General features: G+C 30.6%; 1 protein-coding gene across 10 annotated transcripts in view; it reads left to right on the top strand.

Annotated features, from left to right (window-relative positions):
- The window catches only part of NBEA (neurobeachin), a 679,748-nt gene that overhangs the window by 221,986 nt on the left and 442,384 nt on the right, over positions 1–15,378 (top strand). For 7 of the 10 annotated variants that reach the window (XM_046664612.1, XM_046664610.1, XM_046664609.1 and 4 more), the window contains 4 exons: positions 3,690–3,698; positions 6,319–6,499; positions 8,504–8,634; positions 11,644–11,751. In XM_046664612.1, the coding sequence (XP_046520568.1) occupies positions 3,690–3,698; positions 6,319–6,499; positions 8,504–8,634; positions 11,644–11,751 (429 nt within the window). The remainder of the gene's footprint in view (positions 1–3,689; positions 3,699–6,318; positions 6,500–8,503; positions 8,635–11,643; positions 11,752–15,378) is intronic. The other 3 variants (XM_046664614.1, XM_046664615.1, XM_046664607.1) reach the window with 1 other exon arrangement.

Here is a 15,378-nt window from a genome sequence, read left to right as displayed (position 1 = left end):
CCTCTCAACAGACTTGGGAATTTGTTCAGTTGTAGAAACTTTTTTCTTTGTTATCTCTGACTCTATATTTCTGTTATTTTGATCCATTAACTGATTGTACCTAAGCCTGGTTGCACAACATAGATGATTTTTGTGTTCTTTTAATAAATCGCTTCCTTAAAAGAAAGAGTGAGAACCTTTTCTCCTGCTTCATACTGGTAGAATCATGATTGGTGCTGACTGCTGAGTAATGTTTTCTGTTACTTGATTGTATAATATTCTTGCTAAAAATTGTAATGTAGGAGAGGAAAAAGTTAGGAAGGAGGAGGTTGAATAAAGAAAGAAACTAGAACTGAAGATCTGGAGTTTTTTGACCTACATTTAAAATGTAAAAAGCCAAAAGAGAATTTTGGATTTAATAAGTGAAGAAGGAAACATTGGCAGTATGCCGATTACCAAAGGTAAATGTTGTCGTGTAGATGCCGTTAGAGTTCCAATACGAGATACATGAAGAGAGAGAGAAATATTTGAAACCAATGTTTGAATGATCTGGTAATTTTGTTTAGATTTGTGGGGGTTTTCAAAATATTCATATGTTATATGTAGATATGTATTTAATGAATAAATATGAGTAATGTAGGATTGCAGTATTTGGCAAGTTTTTCTGTATGGATCAGATAGTGAATATTTTTGGTTTTATGGGCTGTATGCTGGCTGTTCCAACTACTCAACTCTGCAGTTGTGCAGCCGTGGGCAGTTACATAAAAGATTAGGTGTGAATGTGTTTCAACACAACCGTATTTATAAAAACAGGCAGTGGAGCAGAGTTGACTTCTGGATCTTAGTTTGCTGACCACTGACTTAGAGCATGTTCTTCACGTAAAATACAAATGTCATAATATAATGTTTTAGTGTGAAAAGTTTAATACTGACCATTGAAAATTCAATAAAGCTTAAGGTAAATTCATTCTTTCCTATTACACAAGAACTTGGATTTGACTTACTGAACATTTATTAAAGTTTAATTTTTTAAAACAATTTCACTGAACATTGTGGTCATTATGTTCTGTTAAAAGATATGTAACTTTGCACACTCAGCCATAATAATTTTTTTAGCATTTGACATGTCTAATGTTGAAATTGTATTTACTTTTGCACAATTATAAAATTAAGTAGAATGCTAAATACTCTTCACAGTTCTATACTTAAAAAAACATGATACCAAGCTCAACTCAGGAATATGTCTTTCCCATTTCTCAGTGTAACTGTGGATCTTAGATAATTTACTCCTTTTCATCAAAAACAAACTAGTTTCCCAATATCAGTGAGACTCAGACACAACGTTTTTGAAGTTATGATTTAATGGAAGGTAGATGAGTTTTAGCAGAAGATAAATGTGTATTTTAACTTGGGTTTGACACTTACTAGATATGACCTCAACCTCGATTTCTTCATTTATTAAAAGGTGTTAATTATACTTATTCCACAAGAAGTTTGTGAAAATTAAGTAACATATGTAAATTACATTAGTTGGAGAAGGCTGTTAATGAATATTTCCCTCCTTTAGTTCCTTTTGGAACTTTTAATTTAGAATTGTATCATGATAGAAAAATCTTCCCATTTATAAAATAAACCTGTCATATTCAGAATTCTGAAGTTTAAAATAGGATATTTGAGACAAATTTAGTTATTATGGGTGATCCATTTTGATAGCAAAAAATTAAAATGCTGTGATCTTTTTGTCTGCTATCTCCATGGGATTGGCATAGTAGTGGTCCATTTTCCACCCTGGGACCTGGTATGAATACAGTAATCCAGACTAATGATAACATTTGTGTATTGCTGTTGCAGTATTGTTATGTAAGAGAATTTGAGCTGTTTAGATTAATCTTATTTGTAAGGAAATATTTTAATGGAAAATTTAAGGAAAAAAAGTATAATTATATAATACTTATATAATTATATTAACATTATTATATTATAAAAATATAATATTTATATTATAAATAACATAATATTTATATTATAAATATAATGTAATATTTGTAACTATAATATATAATTATGTTTTAATATAATTTTTATATAAATAGGTAATATAATTATATATAAATGTATATAATATAACATATAATATATAATTTATAATTATAATATATATTTATATTCATATTATATTTGTATAATATTTATATTATATGAACACCTTGAACTTAATATTCATTGCAGAAGCAGGACTTTATTGGAGTTTCAGTTTTGCCTAAATTATTGAAAGTCATATGTAGCATAGAAAATAAATTACACAAATAGTTTCAAGTCTCTAAATTATATCAATAGTTTTAACTTTAGTAGTGAGGAAAAAATATTTAGACTCTGACTATGTAGTGTGACCAATCTTGGTTTTGGAGAGGAACATTATTTTTGTTGTTGTTGTTGGTTGTTTGGACTTAACATTTCCATTGCTCGTCAGTTGAATCCTCTCATTTATTCTTTCTACATTGTTCAAGTTGGTCATGAGAGAAATCAAGGAATTGGAAAAAAAATGAAGAGAAGCAATGAGGTGGACCAATTACAAATTGCATAATCATTTTTGATTTTAACTTGACCGTGTTGGTCGACTATCCCAAACACTGAATGTTTAGAATTTAATTCAGTGTCATGTATGGTTTTATTTTCTCTGTTGCAGAAAAATAATAGAGACTGATATTTCTGGCTTTCCTAATAGTTTCATAATCATAAAAAAGAAGAGTGACTTTTTCCTTTGAAAAATTATGACAATAGCTTAATTTTAGTTTATATTTGCTTATTATCAGAATATGTAGTTAATAGATTTGGAAAAATTACTGATTTTTTGTTTTGTTACGTAACACTGATCATACTTCAGCATCCTTAGTATGCTTTAAATGTTTTCCTATAAACTGTACCATGAAAATAGTGTATTTTGAAATTTATGCTCACATATATTTGTTGTCAAAAATCAGAGAATAGGAACACATGATGACTTTTATTGTGAAACTTAATTCTATCCAAAGTTTTAAATATTTTAAGTATAATTCTTAATAAAACTCTGAAACTTAGAGTAGTATTTATGTAATTATCTTAGTTCACATGCAGACCTCATTTAGTGTATCAGTAAGTTTTTGTTATCAAGGGAAGTGGTTTTTAAGTTATAATCACTCAAATATTTTATTAACTCCTAGAGATTTTCATTGATAGGAAGGGCTCCAAATATTTTAGGAACAAATTATAACATGATTCCTTAATGAAAATTCTAGGAGATTGGTATAGTTTATTTCCCTAAGTCATTTCTATCTAAACCAGTACTGAGTTAGGGCTTTACAGAGATATTATATTAGTTTATTTATTAAAATGATTCTTTTGGTCAACTGATAGGAAAGGATATTTATTTTATAAAAAAGAATATGCCTAATTTTTAATATATGAACTATATTTACATTTATATTATTTGGACAGAGTTACTCTAATAAAAAATAAATAGAAGTCTAAATATTTGATATTTAGTCTTAATCATATGTAAATTATAAAATGAATATCTCTTTGACTTTTGCTTTTAGTAAAATAATCAGATATAATTTTTAAATATATTATTTTGTGTTTCAATTTTACATTGTATTTTCATTTAATTTTAATAATTTCCTTTTCTTGTACTTTTTTTGGTCTGTTGTCTGTTTTGTCTAATGCATGTCCAGGGTTCTAAGGTTAGTATTACTTCAGTAATTTTCAGGTTTTCAGTTTTAAATTTTATTTTTGCTTATTTATGAAATTTTTGACTTAGGTATATTTTGAGTTTCCATTCCATCTTTAACATTAGGCATATCTTTGGTATATTTAGAAGATCATTAGAGAAATTATTTTCTCAGTGCATTGATGAGTCATTACTACTTTATTATTTATAATAATCTTTAGACTAAACTATCATAATATAATGAAAACAATATTTCAGTTATATCTACAATCAGATGTTAACTGGTTCCAATGCAAGGAAATTAGATGGAATTAGTGTTAATATTTAATAATAATCATATGTGAGTGATCTTTATTTTTAAACCTGTTATGATGTTTATATAACATTTCATCAAAATTATAAATCACTTCTATATACAATATACTAAGAATCCCCTTTTAGATTATTGTTTGTACTAAGAAAGCTTTTAATTTTAAAATTTATTTTGTTTCTTAAAAAATAATAGTTTGGCAAATTACATGGCTGATTAATAATTCTGTTTATAATTTCTGTATATAATTCACTCATTTCAAAATGAAAGTGTATTTTTAAAGTTAAGCCTTGTAGATCCCACCAAGACTCAAAAATGAGACCATTAACTAATAAAGTAAGTCATATTTCTGAATTTTAATAATTCAAAATGATGAATTTCTTTGAGAATGCATCTTCAGATATCCTAAAATTCTAATATTTTGAAAAATTATTTAGAATATTTGATAGACCCAAACAATGGCCAGATCTTCCATTCTGTTGTAAAACAATTATATTGATAACTGCAATTTATGAGATTTTATATAAAATGAATTTTTTGGTTTTTATTTAAACTATTGAACTATTGTGCTGTGGTCACACATTTATTTATTTATTTATTTTTTATTGAGGAAGATTAGCTCTGAGCTAACATCTGTTGCCAATCTTCCTCTTTTTTTCTTTTTTTTTGCTTTGAGGAAGATTAGCCCTGAGCTACCATCTGTGCCAGTCTTCCTCTATTTTGTATGTGGGTTGCCACCCCAGCATGGCTTGACGAGTGGTGTAGGTCCATGCTGGGGATCCAAACCCACAAACACGGGACACTGAAGGAGAGTGCACCAGACTTAACCACTGTGCCATGGGGCTGGCCCCATGTGGTCACAGGTGTTTAATTTATGCTATGAAATGATGATGTATATCAGTGAAATGCTAGGAAATAAGGAATCTGCGTTTAAAAAAATGCAAGTAATCAATTAATGATTTCTTTAGGCTGTAGATACTGAATTGGCATAAAGTTGTAAATCAACAATTGGATACAAAGTTTTGTCTATTTCCAAGCTCCCTTTAGAAGTTTTAACACTATTTTGTGGTTTTAAATGGAAGGAAGAAAACTCGTTACATTTTATATTCCATTTAAAATCAATTTTAGTTGTATATTTCTTGCTGTAGTCACCTGTCATTTTTATTACCCATCTTGTGCATGAGAAGTGTTTTGAGTTTCTTTTTTTCTAATCAGTGTTTCCTGCTGGCATTTCCATGTTAATGTGAGCAGGAGTGCGTTTAGGTAGAGTGATGGGTATAAACAAGGTCAAAATGGAACATTAAATAGGAGCAGATACCTATAATAAATACCTACCTTGTAGTTGAATTTATCATTTGGTGAAGAAGTAAGGTTAATCAATATGGCTAGTGTGCCCATTTTCACAAAATTTAGAGAGTAGTATTTTTTATTTATAAAGCATTCCGAACTTTCTTTGCTTCTTGAGGCACTGAGAAAATGAGGCCTAGTCATAATGAACCAAAGTAATTAAAATGTTATATAATACACAATGAAAAATAAAATAAGAAATGTTGCTATCGCTTATAAAATACAAAGTTACACATTTTAAGAAGCAGAATACTTTGTAACATTTTCTTTGAAAGCAGGAAATTATATTTTATCATAGACAATATTTTAGTGAAACTGCAATGTCACCAATCTAGAATGCTACTGATTCTTCCTTCTGCTAGTGTCATAGGTCACAAATTAACATCTGTAGAGGAGTAATGATCTTCTTGATTATTTGTACCCTAGATTTTTATTGTACATATGAGATACCTGGTGGTTTCAGTTTATTCTGAAATGGATAAGAAATCGTCATACATTCTAATTTGATAGTCATCTCATTTTTATGCCAAATGAAAGTGCCATCTTTTCTATCACACATCATACATTTATAAGAAAGAAAAATTAACACATTCCTTTTTATAAATGAGAGTGAGGATTTTACGAAAGAAATGTCAATTTTATATATTTGTTAAATATTAAAAAATACAAAACTAGTTTAAATATATGTGCAATTATTTCTAAAATCTTTGTAAAGTGGTTAAGTTTGGAATGTAGTTTTTACAAGTAATGACATTTAAATTCAACATTGATTTTAAAAATAGACTTTTCTTTTATTCAAGGATAATTCATAGGTAAACTAATTAAATTTGATAACCAGCTCTGGTGATATATGGATTTAGTTTATAATTTGTTTTGTTTATAAAATATAATACAACCACTGTCCACCTGCAGTATGTATGTGTATGTATTATATTTCAAATTTTAAACAAGATTTAAATCTTCTACTTTTTTAAAGACTGAATTGGAAAACATTGAAGTGACACAAGGCATGTCAGCTGAGACAGCAGTAACTTTCCTCAGCCGATTGATGGCAATGGTTGATGTGCTTGTATTTGCCAGCTCCCTAAATTTTAGTGAGATTGAAGCTGAAAAAAACATGTCTTCTGGAGGTTTAATGCGACAGTGCCTAAGGCTGGGTAAGTCTGTTAAGAATCACAGTGCGTGTTAAATACTTACCTACAGATTAGTTTTTTGACACTGTATGGTGCCTAAAATATTGGTGATACAAATTGATGATTATGTAATGCAGAGATTATGCTGTAATTCTTCAGAATCAACAAATTTAAAAAATTATAATATCTTCACATGGAGATTTTATAGAATTGAGCATATTTAATGGATTAAAATTTGAAATAAAGTCTAATACATTTTGTTTCAAAATCAATAGGACTGTAGCATTTTTCATTAAAGTGATTTTAAGGTAAATCCACTTATGAATCCTTTTCTGGTGCACTAATACAGAAAGAAGTTGTCATGGGCCCACAAACATGTAAAAACACTAATGACATAGTTTTATGTACAGAATGCTAAAAGGTAAAATTGATTATGTCAACCTCACTATTTCTCAGAGTGAACAGTTAACACTAATAAACGTTGCTATACCTATGCTGTTCCCTGAACTATCTTGTGTTGCACTGGAAGCTCAGTAAATTTAGACCAGCTCTTTAGGCAGGAAGCGCTCTTCTATCTGTCACCTTTCTTAAAGGGAAAATTCATTTTTACTGTTTAGACTTTACAAGCAACCAGAAAGCTGCTGTTTCTATGCTTGCCTTAGATTATGAGCAGGACATAAGAAACTAAGGCATTAGATAGGGAGGAAATTTCTGATGTATACTCTTTTACCCATAATTTTAGAAGATATATAAAAATCTACACATATATAGTTTCAAGGGAGAAGTTGTTTCTGATCCAAGGAAGGAAAAAGAACTTGCTTTAAGAATGATGGAATGAAACCTACTATTTTTGTTGTTTTGTATTTTTTAAAGATGGGCAGGCTGAGAAGAATCATTGCATATTCATTATAAGGGGGAGATTGACCACATGGTGATCTTCCTGACACCCAAGAGGTGTGGCATAATTTGCTGTGGGCCACCATGAACGTATCCATTGATATTTAACAGTAGCTGACAGGTTGAACTTTGTGAGAAAGTGAAATGTGTTTTTAAATTGCCTCAATATCTTGAAACCAGCCTTTATGTGGTTATTCTGAGCTTTCATTTCTGAGTATATTCCAGGGCTTTACTGCTGATTTCATTTTTATCCTAATAATTTCTAACAGGTTTGTTTTTTATCACCCATGGAAAGTTTTATAAGTGCATAATAATGAAGCAGACAATTAAATATCAATATTTCTTTACTATTCTAAGCACTTTGCATATATTAATTCAATTTATCCCCACAGCAGTCCTCTAAGGAGGTTACTATGTTTATACTCACTTTACATATGAGGAAACTGAGGCACAGGTAGTTTAAGCAGCTGGCCCAAGATCACACAGCTTCTAAGTGGCAGAGCCAGGATTCAAACTCAGGTGGTCTGATTCCAGAATCTGTACCATTTATTACTATACTTCACTGCTTCTTAAAATAAGTAAATAAAAAGCTTCTGCTTATTGAATGCTTATTGATAAAGTCCGTAGACTTTCTTACCATGAAGAAAGGCAGATCTTGGGACTTGTGAGACTTGACTATACTGATGTACTCTATTATTGCCTGAAGTGGGGACTTCTGCTCAGTGTGGTCACCAAGATAGTCAAGTTACGAGAAAAGTCTCATTATTAAAAACAATTCATTAAATATGAATGTTTTTACAAATTTGTATTGATCCATAAAATTTGGAATTTTGAAGGATGGAGGGGGATAGAATGATGCATAATATATTGGGAGCTTCAGACATTCTGGTAATATTGTTTCTTCATCTCGATGGTAGTATATGGGTATTTTGTTTTTATTTTTTAGCTACACGTATATTTTATATGTACTTTTCATTACTATATTTCATAATTAAAAAATATTAGTCTAGTTGTTTTTGAGAATAGTGAGATAGAGGAAGGGGAAAGTAAGAAAAAAGAACTTAGCAACTTTTTTCAACATGCCAGAGGCAACAATTTATATTAATAATATGCTTTTGGTTTTTTAAATAGTTTGTTGTGTTGCTGTGAGAAACTGTTTAGAATGTCGGCAGAGACAGAGAGACAGGGGGAACAAATCTTCCCATGGAAGCAGTAAACCTCAAGAAGCTCCCCAAAGTGTGACTGCAACAGCAGCTTCAAAGGTAATTAAACATTTTCTATGTTAAATATAATTTACCTTAAAACATTTCTTTTGGTTATGAGAACAAAGTGACATAATATTGCTCAATGAAAGAGTAAGGGTTTGGTAATCAGACAGCTCGAAGTTCCAGTGTCGGCTTCTCCTCTTCATAATTGTGTTGCCAAGATTATTTAACTTCTCTGAGACTTGCAGTTTTGGATTATTAAATGAAGATACTAATAATTTCTACTTCCTAGGGTTCTTGTAAGGATATCTGTACAAAGCTCTGAAAAGTTCTTAGTTATTACTATTTTAAATAGTTGCATACTTTTTTCCCACAGGGTTCAATGTGTGAATAATGCTCTTTTTATGTGGATGTTTTTGGTGATAGACACTCCCATAATATTGAACAAAAATATATTGAATGCCCAGGAAATGAATGAATAGTGTAGCCTATTTTGGAATATACCAATAATTCTCATTCTAAATTAGCTTTCTTGGTCATCACATCCAAAGTTTCATTTTGCATCACATTTATGTTTCATTAACATAACTTTTAAGATCCTGCATGACTTTTAGGTTCTCTTTACTTAAAGTGTCCATCCTTTATTTTTCACCTAGTTAAAATCTGTTCACCTCTTGGCTTTAGCTTAAGTACTGCTCTCTGAGGAAAATGTTTTCAGATACCCTCACTGCCACCCCAGTCTACAGTAGGTTCCTCTGTTTGTTTTTTTCATAAAACCTTGTATGTCCCTCTTTACTCACTACACTTGCAATTAGATGTTTGATATTGACACAATTTTTTTACTCAATAAGTGAAAGCGTGAAGTACAAGTTTAACTCATTTGAAAAGTTCTATGGCTTCAAAGTTCTGCAGTTTTCAAGCAGAACAACCACATATTTAGTATATCTATCTTGCAATCTCTTTCTTTTTCACTGCTGTCAGAAAAACATTGTTAAAATATTTAAACCATGTATTATTTTACTGTTTACAAGTCTCCACAGGGCTCTCCATTGCTTAGAAAATTAAATATAAACACATGAGCAATAATGCCTCGTGTTATTTGTGTTGGCCTCATAGACTCTGAGCATGTCCATGTCTTGTATGTCTTTGTAATTCCAAAGCATGTACAGTGCTGTAAGTACTTTGTCAACAGAGCACAAGCTCTAGAATCATACAGCTCTGTGTTTGTATCTTGGCTCTACCACTTCCTGGGTTTGTGACCCTGAGATAAGTTCCTTACTCTCCTGTGCCTTAGTTTTCCAGTCTTTAAAGTGGTTATAAATCTTAATTTACAAGGTATTTGTATGAATTAAATAAAAAGCAATAATGTATTGAAGTACTTAGTAATTTCTGACATTCAGTGAACATTCAATTAATACTAATTTCCTTCCTCTTTCTAGCAGTTAGCCGCTTGATATACTCATGAAATGGATACATAAATTGGTATTTTTCAGAGCTTTGATCTAAAGTTGCCTATACTTAATTCAGTAGCTAATGGGCAGCTTTTCAAGACTGTCAAGCCAAGTGTTACTCTGATTATAGAATATGGATAGAAAAGCCCAATGAGAAGGAAATTTGAAGTAATTTAGTGTCTCTCTAGCAAGAACCTTGGCAGTGAAAAATGAATAATAAGTGATGGATATAGAAATATTAGGGGAAAAGTTGTCTTGATAAGGAAAACACATTTCAGGCAGAGAATGAATGCACCTCGTTGGTGAGGTTTTTTCCTTCCGTGTGTTTATGCATTTTTTGTGTGGCACTTTAGTAAGTAAACCATAGTTAATTTTGCTGAGGTATTAACCTGTGTGGACTTGCATGAGTCATGCATCTTCATTGTAAAAGGGAGTGATGATACAAGCTTTCCCTATAAAAATGTCTTTATAAAGATCAAATTAGATTATGGCTATAGAAACACTTTGTAAAATGTAAATGGTATATAAATTAAAATATTTGTAACTTTTTTCATCTATGCTGTAAATTATGTGCTTTTCAACTATGCTGTAAATAATGTTTTTTCTTCAATCATCTTGTGATAAATGTTATTAGCCTATTATTTAGATGATATAGCTGATAGAGAGGGTAAGTATTTCACATAAGTCATATGGCTAGTAAGTTTTGGAATGATAATGGAAACCAAATAACTACCAACCTTCAAACATCATGCTATTTTCACTAATGCTGTGCTGAAGAGCAATCAAACATCTTAATTTAGGAGTGAAATATCATAATTGAATCTATAGAAAAGTAGAAGATGACCTATTTATTTTTAATTAGAGTAACAACAAGTGTTCTATTTGCAGGAATTGTATTTGGTACTTTACATATATTATCTAATTTAATCCACACAATTCTTAACATATTGTGTAAGTGAAAAAGTACTAGATTGAGGGAACTTGGCTCTCTCACTAGTTGGCTGTGTGCCACATTACATAAAATTTGTGGATTTTTATATCTTCACCTATAAAAAGGATTTTTATTGTCTTTCAGCTTTAATATTAAGACTATGACTGAATTTTTTTTAATTTACCTTTTCTAACTTTTTGTAGATCATGAGATGCTCATACGTATAAAATCTCATATAATAATGTAATATAATAATCTCATATATTATAAAAACATGATAGATAAATGAACTCAGTGGCTCAAAGAGATTTATTAACTAGAGGTAGAGAAAGTGAGGCTCAGAAAGTTTTAGTAACAAGCCCAAGATCACACAGCAGAGATTTGGAGCCCAAATCTTCTGAAGTCCAAGATTAGTCTTTTTTTCTACCGTAATCTTACCTGCTTTTCTGAGTCTGTAGTGGTAAGTATGCTGATAAAGAATAAGAACACTAGGAAGTGTGACAAGAGTAGAAGAGAACAGAAAAAGTGTCTTGTAATAGAGTATTATTGTCAACAAATGTTATTCAATGATGAGGAAATAAAGAATGTAGCCAGTTTAATGCCTAAATTAAAGATATTAGAAATTGTATTACTATATAAATATCTTATTATGCTATTTTTTAACAATTCTCTTTCTTTTTAAAGACTCCATTAGAAAATGTTCCAGGTAACCTTTCTCCTATTAAGGATCCTGATAGACTTCTTCAGGATGTTGACATCAATCGCCTTCGTGCTGTTGTCTTTCGGGATGTGGTAAGTTATGCCTGCTTGATTTTCCAGAAAAAACTTTACACTGTCATTTGTGTAAAATAATTTAAACTTTTTAAGAAAGCTGCATATTAGAACTAAATGCCCTAATGTCAGGAATTTTATCTTTAAACATACTTCCGATTATAAAATGGTTGTGCCATATCTTTCTCTGAAAGATTATTGGCATGTTATCTCTTTTAATGATGTGAAATTTTGATTTAATTTGTATGTATTCTAAGAATAGGGATAACCTTGAAAAACTGTAATTCACTTTATCTTGAATCACCTACTGCACTCTTTTAGTATTTCTGCTGCGTCACTAGGTACTGAATATTTTATTATTATCATTGTTCCTTGTATTATGGATAAAAGAGATTAATTCATTAAGGTGTTACTGGCAGTCACTTTTTGTGGGGACAGTTACTTTTGAAAGAAGAATCTGCATTTTAAAAATACAGATATCTATGGGGCCTGCCCAGTGGCGCAGCGGTTAAGTGCGCACGTTCTGCTTCAGCGGCCCAGTGTTCGCCGGTTTGGATCCCGGGTGTGGACATGGCACCACTTGGCACATCATGCTGTGGTAGGCGTCCCACATATAAAGTAGAGGAAGATGGGCATGGAGGTTAGCTCAGGGCCAGTCTTCTTCAGTAAAAATAGGAGGATTGGCCTCAGTTAGCTCAGGGCTGATCTTCCTCAAAAAAAATAAATTAATTAAAATATAAGTATCTATGAGAATTTGAGTTACAAAGGTAGGTTAATAAAGCTTAAGGGAAAGATAACTTAAGGAGATGGTTTCATGGAATCCTCCAGTTATATGATCACTTACTCAAGGTGAGTAAAAATAAGAGTGGCCTTTCCACAAATTGTGTAGAAAAATATATAGCATTTCACAGCAGATTCAATATTGACAGTACTCCTTAATATAGCTATTATTTACCAGTCACTGTGGGTTCTGTTTTTCTTAATTTTAATTGATGATTTATGAAACACAGAAGAAAGTTTATGTTTTAAATTTTCATTCAACAATAAATTGGATGGAGTACTCTGTACTCTAGAAAATGGTTAAAATGTATTTAAGTGATACAGCATAATACTGCATGGTAGGAATATACGATAGAAAAATTGTCACTCTCTTTAATATATATCAGTTCTTTTAAATCACTAGGAAAATTACAAACATACCAACAGAAAAATAGGCAGTGGACATAAGATATGAAAAATAATGTAACAAGTATATGATAAAAAAGTCAGTATCACCAGTAGTCAGGAGAATGAAAATTAAAACAATGAGATATTTTTACTATTAAATAAACTAAAATTTTAAAATAACAATAGGGTTATTATTATTAATAAAAATAATAATTGCAAGGGTGCGTTGAAAGATACTCTGTCATATATCACTGATAGGAGTATAAATTGGATAAACTTTTGAATATCTCTTTACCAATATGTGTTAAAACTCTTACAAATATTGATGCCCTATGGCCCAGTGGTTCTACTCAGAAGTTGTTTAATCTCAAATGCTCATCAGAAATGCCTACAGGAAGATTGGCAACATTATAAATATCCAACAGTTGATTTTCAGCTTAATAAATCATAGTATATTCATTCAATAGGAAACTATGCAGCCATTAAAGTCATATTTTTGAGGGAAATTTAGTGGCATGGAAAAAATGCTTATGATAAATTTTAAGGGAAAGAAACAGTGTGCAAAAGTACTTATATTACACAAATATTACATTTGTATGCCGAGGGTATGTGCATGCACATGTGCATCTTTATTTAAAAAAAGAATAGAAAAATGCTACCAATGATTACCTCTAGGTAAACAGTTTCTTTTTGTGCTTTATCTTTTTATACTTTTTTGTATTTTCAAATTGTCTGTAATAAACCCATATTGCCTTTGTAATTAAAAAATAATAAACGAATTTTCAAAAAATAGGAGATAGAACACACGACAGTATAAAAACCATGATGTAAGAATCTCACCATAATCTGGACTCTAATCTAGACTTCAAAAACGAAATGACTTACTCAGAGTTCAACCGTTTAGAAATGGGGATTATTCATCCTGAGAAAATGTGTTTTAGAAGGAATGTTTGTTTAAATGAAGAATGATTGAAACATTAGCATGTCTTCGTCTCCACGAGGCACACTCAGACCTAACATAGAAGGGCTTTATTTTAAGTGTGACATTGTGTTTAAATTGTTAGTAAATTCTGCACTAGCTTATTGTGGTAGATTATGATAATTTTTCTAAGGTTCATAGACGTTTTTCAAAGATGTCGGATAACCCAGCAGTGGCGCTTAGCTTTCTTCCTGAAGGAAGGGAATTAAGTGTTCCCAGGTGTACGTTCGAACCCTCATCACGGTAACATAACTTGTGTTCATGCAGTTTATACTGTGTATCAGACACTTAAAATATATTATCCTAAGCTTCCAGTTAAGGTTTAAGAGAAGGTTAAGACTCAGAAACATTAAAATCACAAAGTTGGTATGAGGTACAGTCAGAATTCCAAGGTAGATCTTTCCAAAGCATTCTTTTTTCATCACCATGTTTCATAGATTCTAAGACACGTTTTTTAAAAAATAATCTCTGAAATTGGAAGTGTTTTTATAATTGATATATTTTAGACTCAATTGTAAAAATTATGCCAAGAAGATAACATGGTCCTTGAAATGTTTATGAACCAATAGTCATTTTTAGTTGACTTAATTTTTAAAAAATAGGATAAAAAATTTGGTTTTTAAAGAAAAGTAGAAGTGTACATAGATTATATACATAATATGAAGTAAATATGTTTATGTGTGTGTACATATATGCACACACACATACCTACAGATCAAATAACTGATAAATGTAACCTGACGATGGAAACCTGTTCTTTTTTCCTCCAGTCCTTCTCACCTGTTTTACTTTTCTCAGTATGTAATTTTCATAGTAAGACTACACACACGCATGCACACACACACACACACTTAAATTTACAAATTAAGGATTTTCATGGTTTTCAAGGCTTTCTGAATTTTGTTGGCACTGAAAGTACGTACTAACTGTCATAGCTGGAAAAAAATTTGAGTAAACATCGAAGAATAAATTCCTCTTCTTGTTCTCATTTGTTTTCTATGATGAAGACATTGCTGATTTAAACTCACATGAACTGTTTAAATCCAGTTAAAAGAGTTGCATGGCACAATTTGCTATGTGGTAAGAAAAAATACAACTTAAAAAGAAAAACAAAAAAACTTTGTTTTCCAGTAAGCCAAAATTTGAAAGGAAAATTATTTTCCTTCTTTCTTTCTCTAGAGCCTAGATTTTACTAGGTCACCTGTCTCCAGAATTATATAAACTGAAGTAATTTTAATTTTAAAAAATTGAACTGGAAATTTTTCAACATCCTGGTTGAAGCATTTTTCAAGAATTTCAGGTTAATTAATTGTATTATTGTTTCAAGATTGAATAGTGGAGAGACTCATTTCTTATACAGGTGGGAGAACGTAATAGAGTTCATGTCTTCATAATAATAAAATACCTAGGCAAGTCAAGTAATTTGTATAAAAATGTAGTTGTTCTCCAGATGTTCAGCCTCTATGTATATTGTGGTTCATTTTCAAAGACAAAACTGGGAA

This window comes from Equus quagga, chromosome 6 (assembly GCF_021613505.1).
Source record: "Equus quagga isolate Etosha38 chromosome 6, UCLA_HA_Equagga_1.0, whole genome shotgun sequence".
Classification (NCBI taxonomy): domain Eukaryota; kingdom Metazoa; phylum Chordata; class Mammalia; order Perissodactyla; family Equidae; genus Equus; species Equus quagga.
Note: the sequence above shows the minus strand (reverse complement) of the source record. Positions and strands in the feature narration are given on the sequence as shown.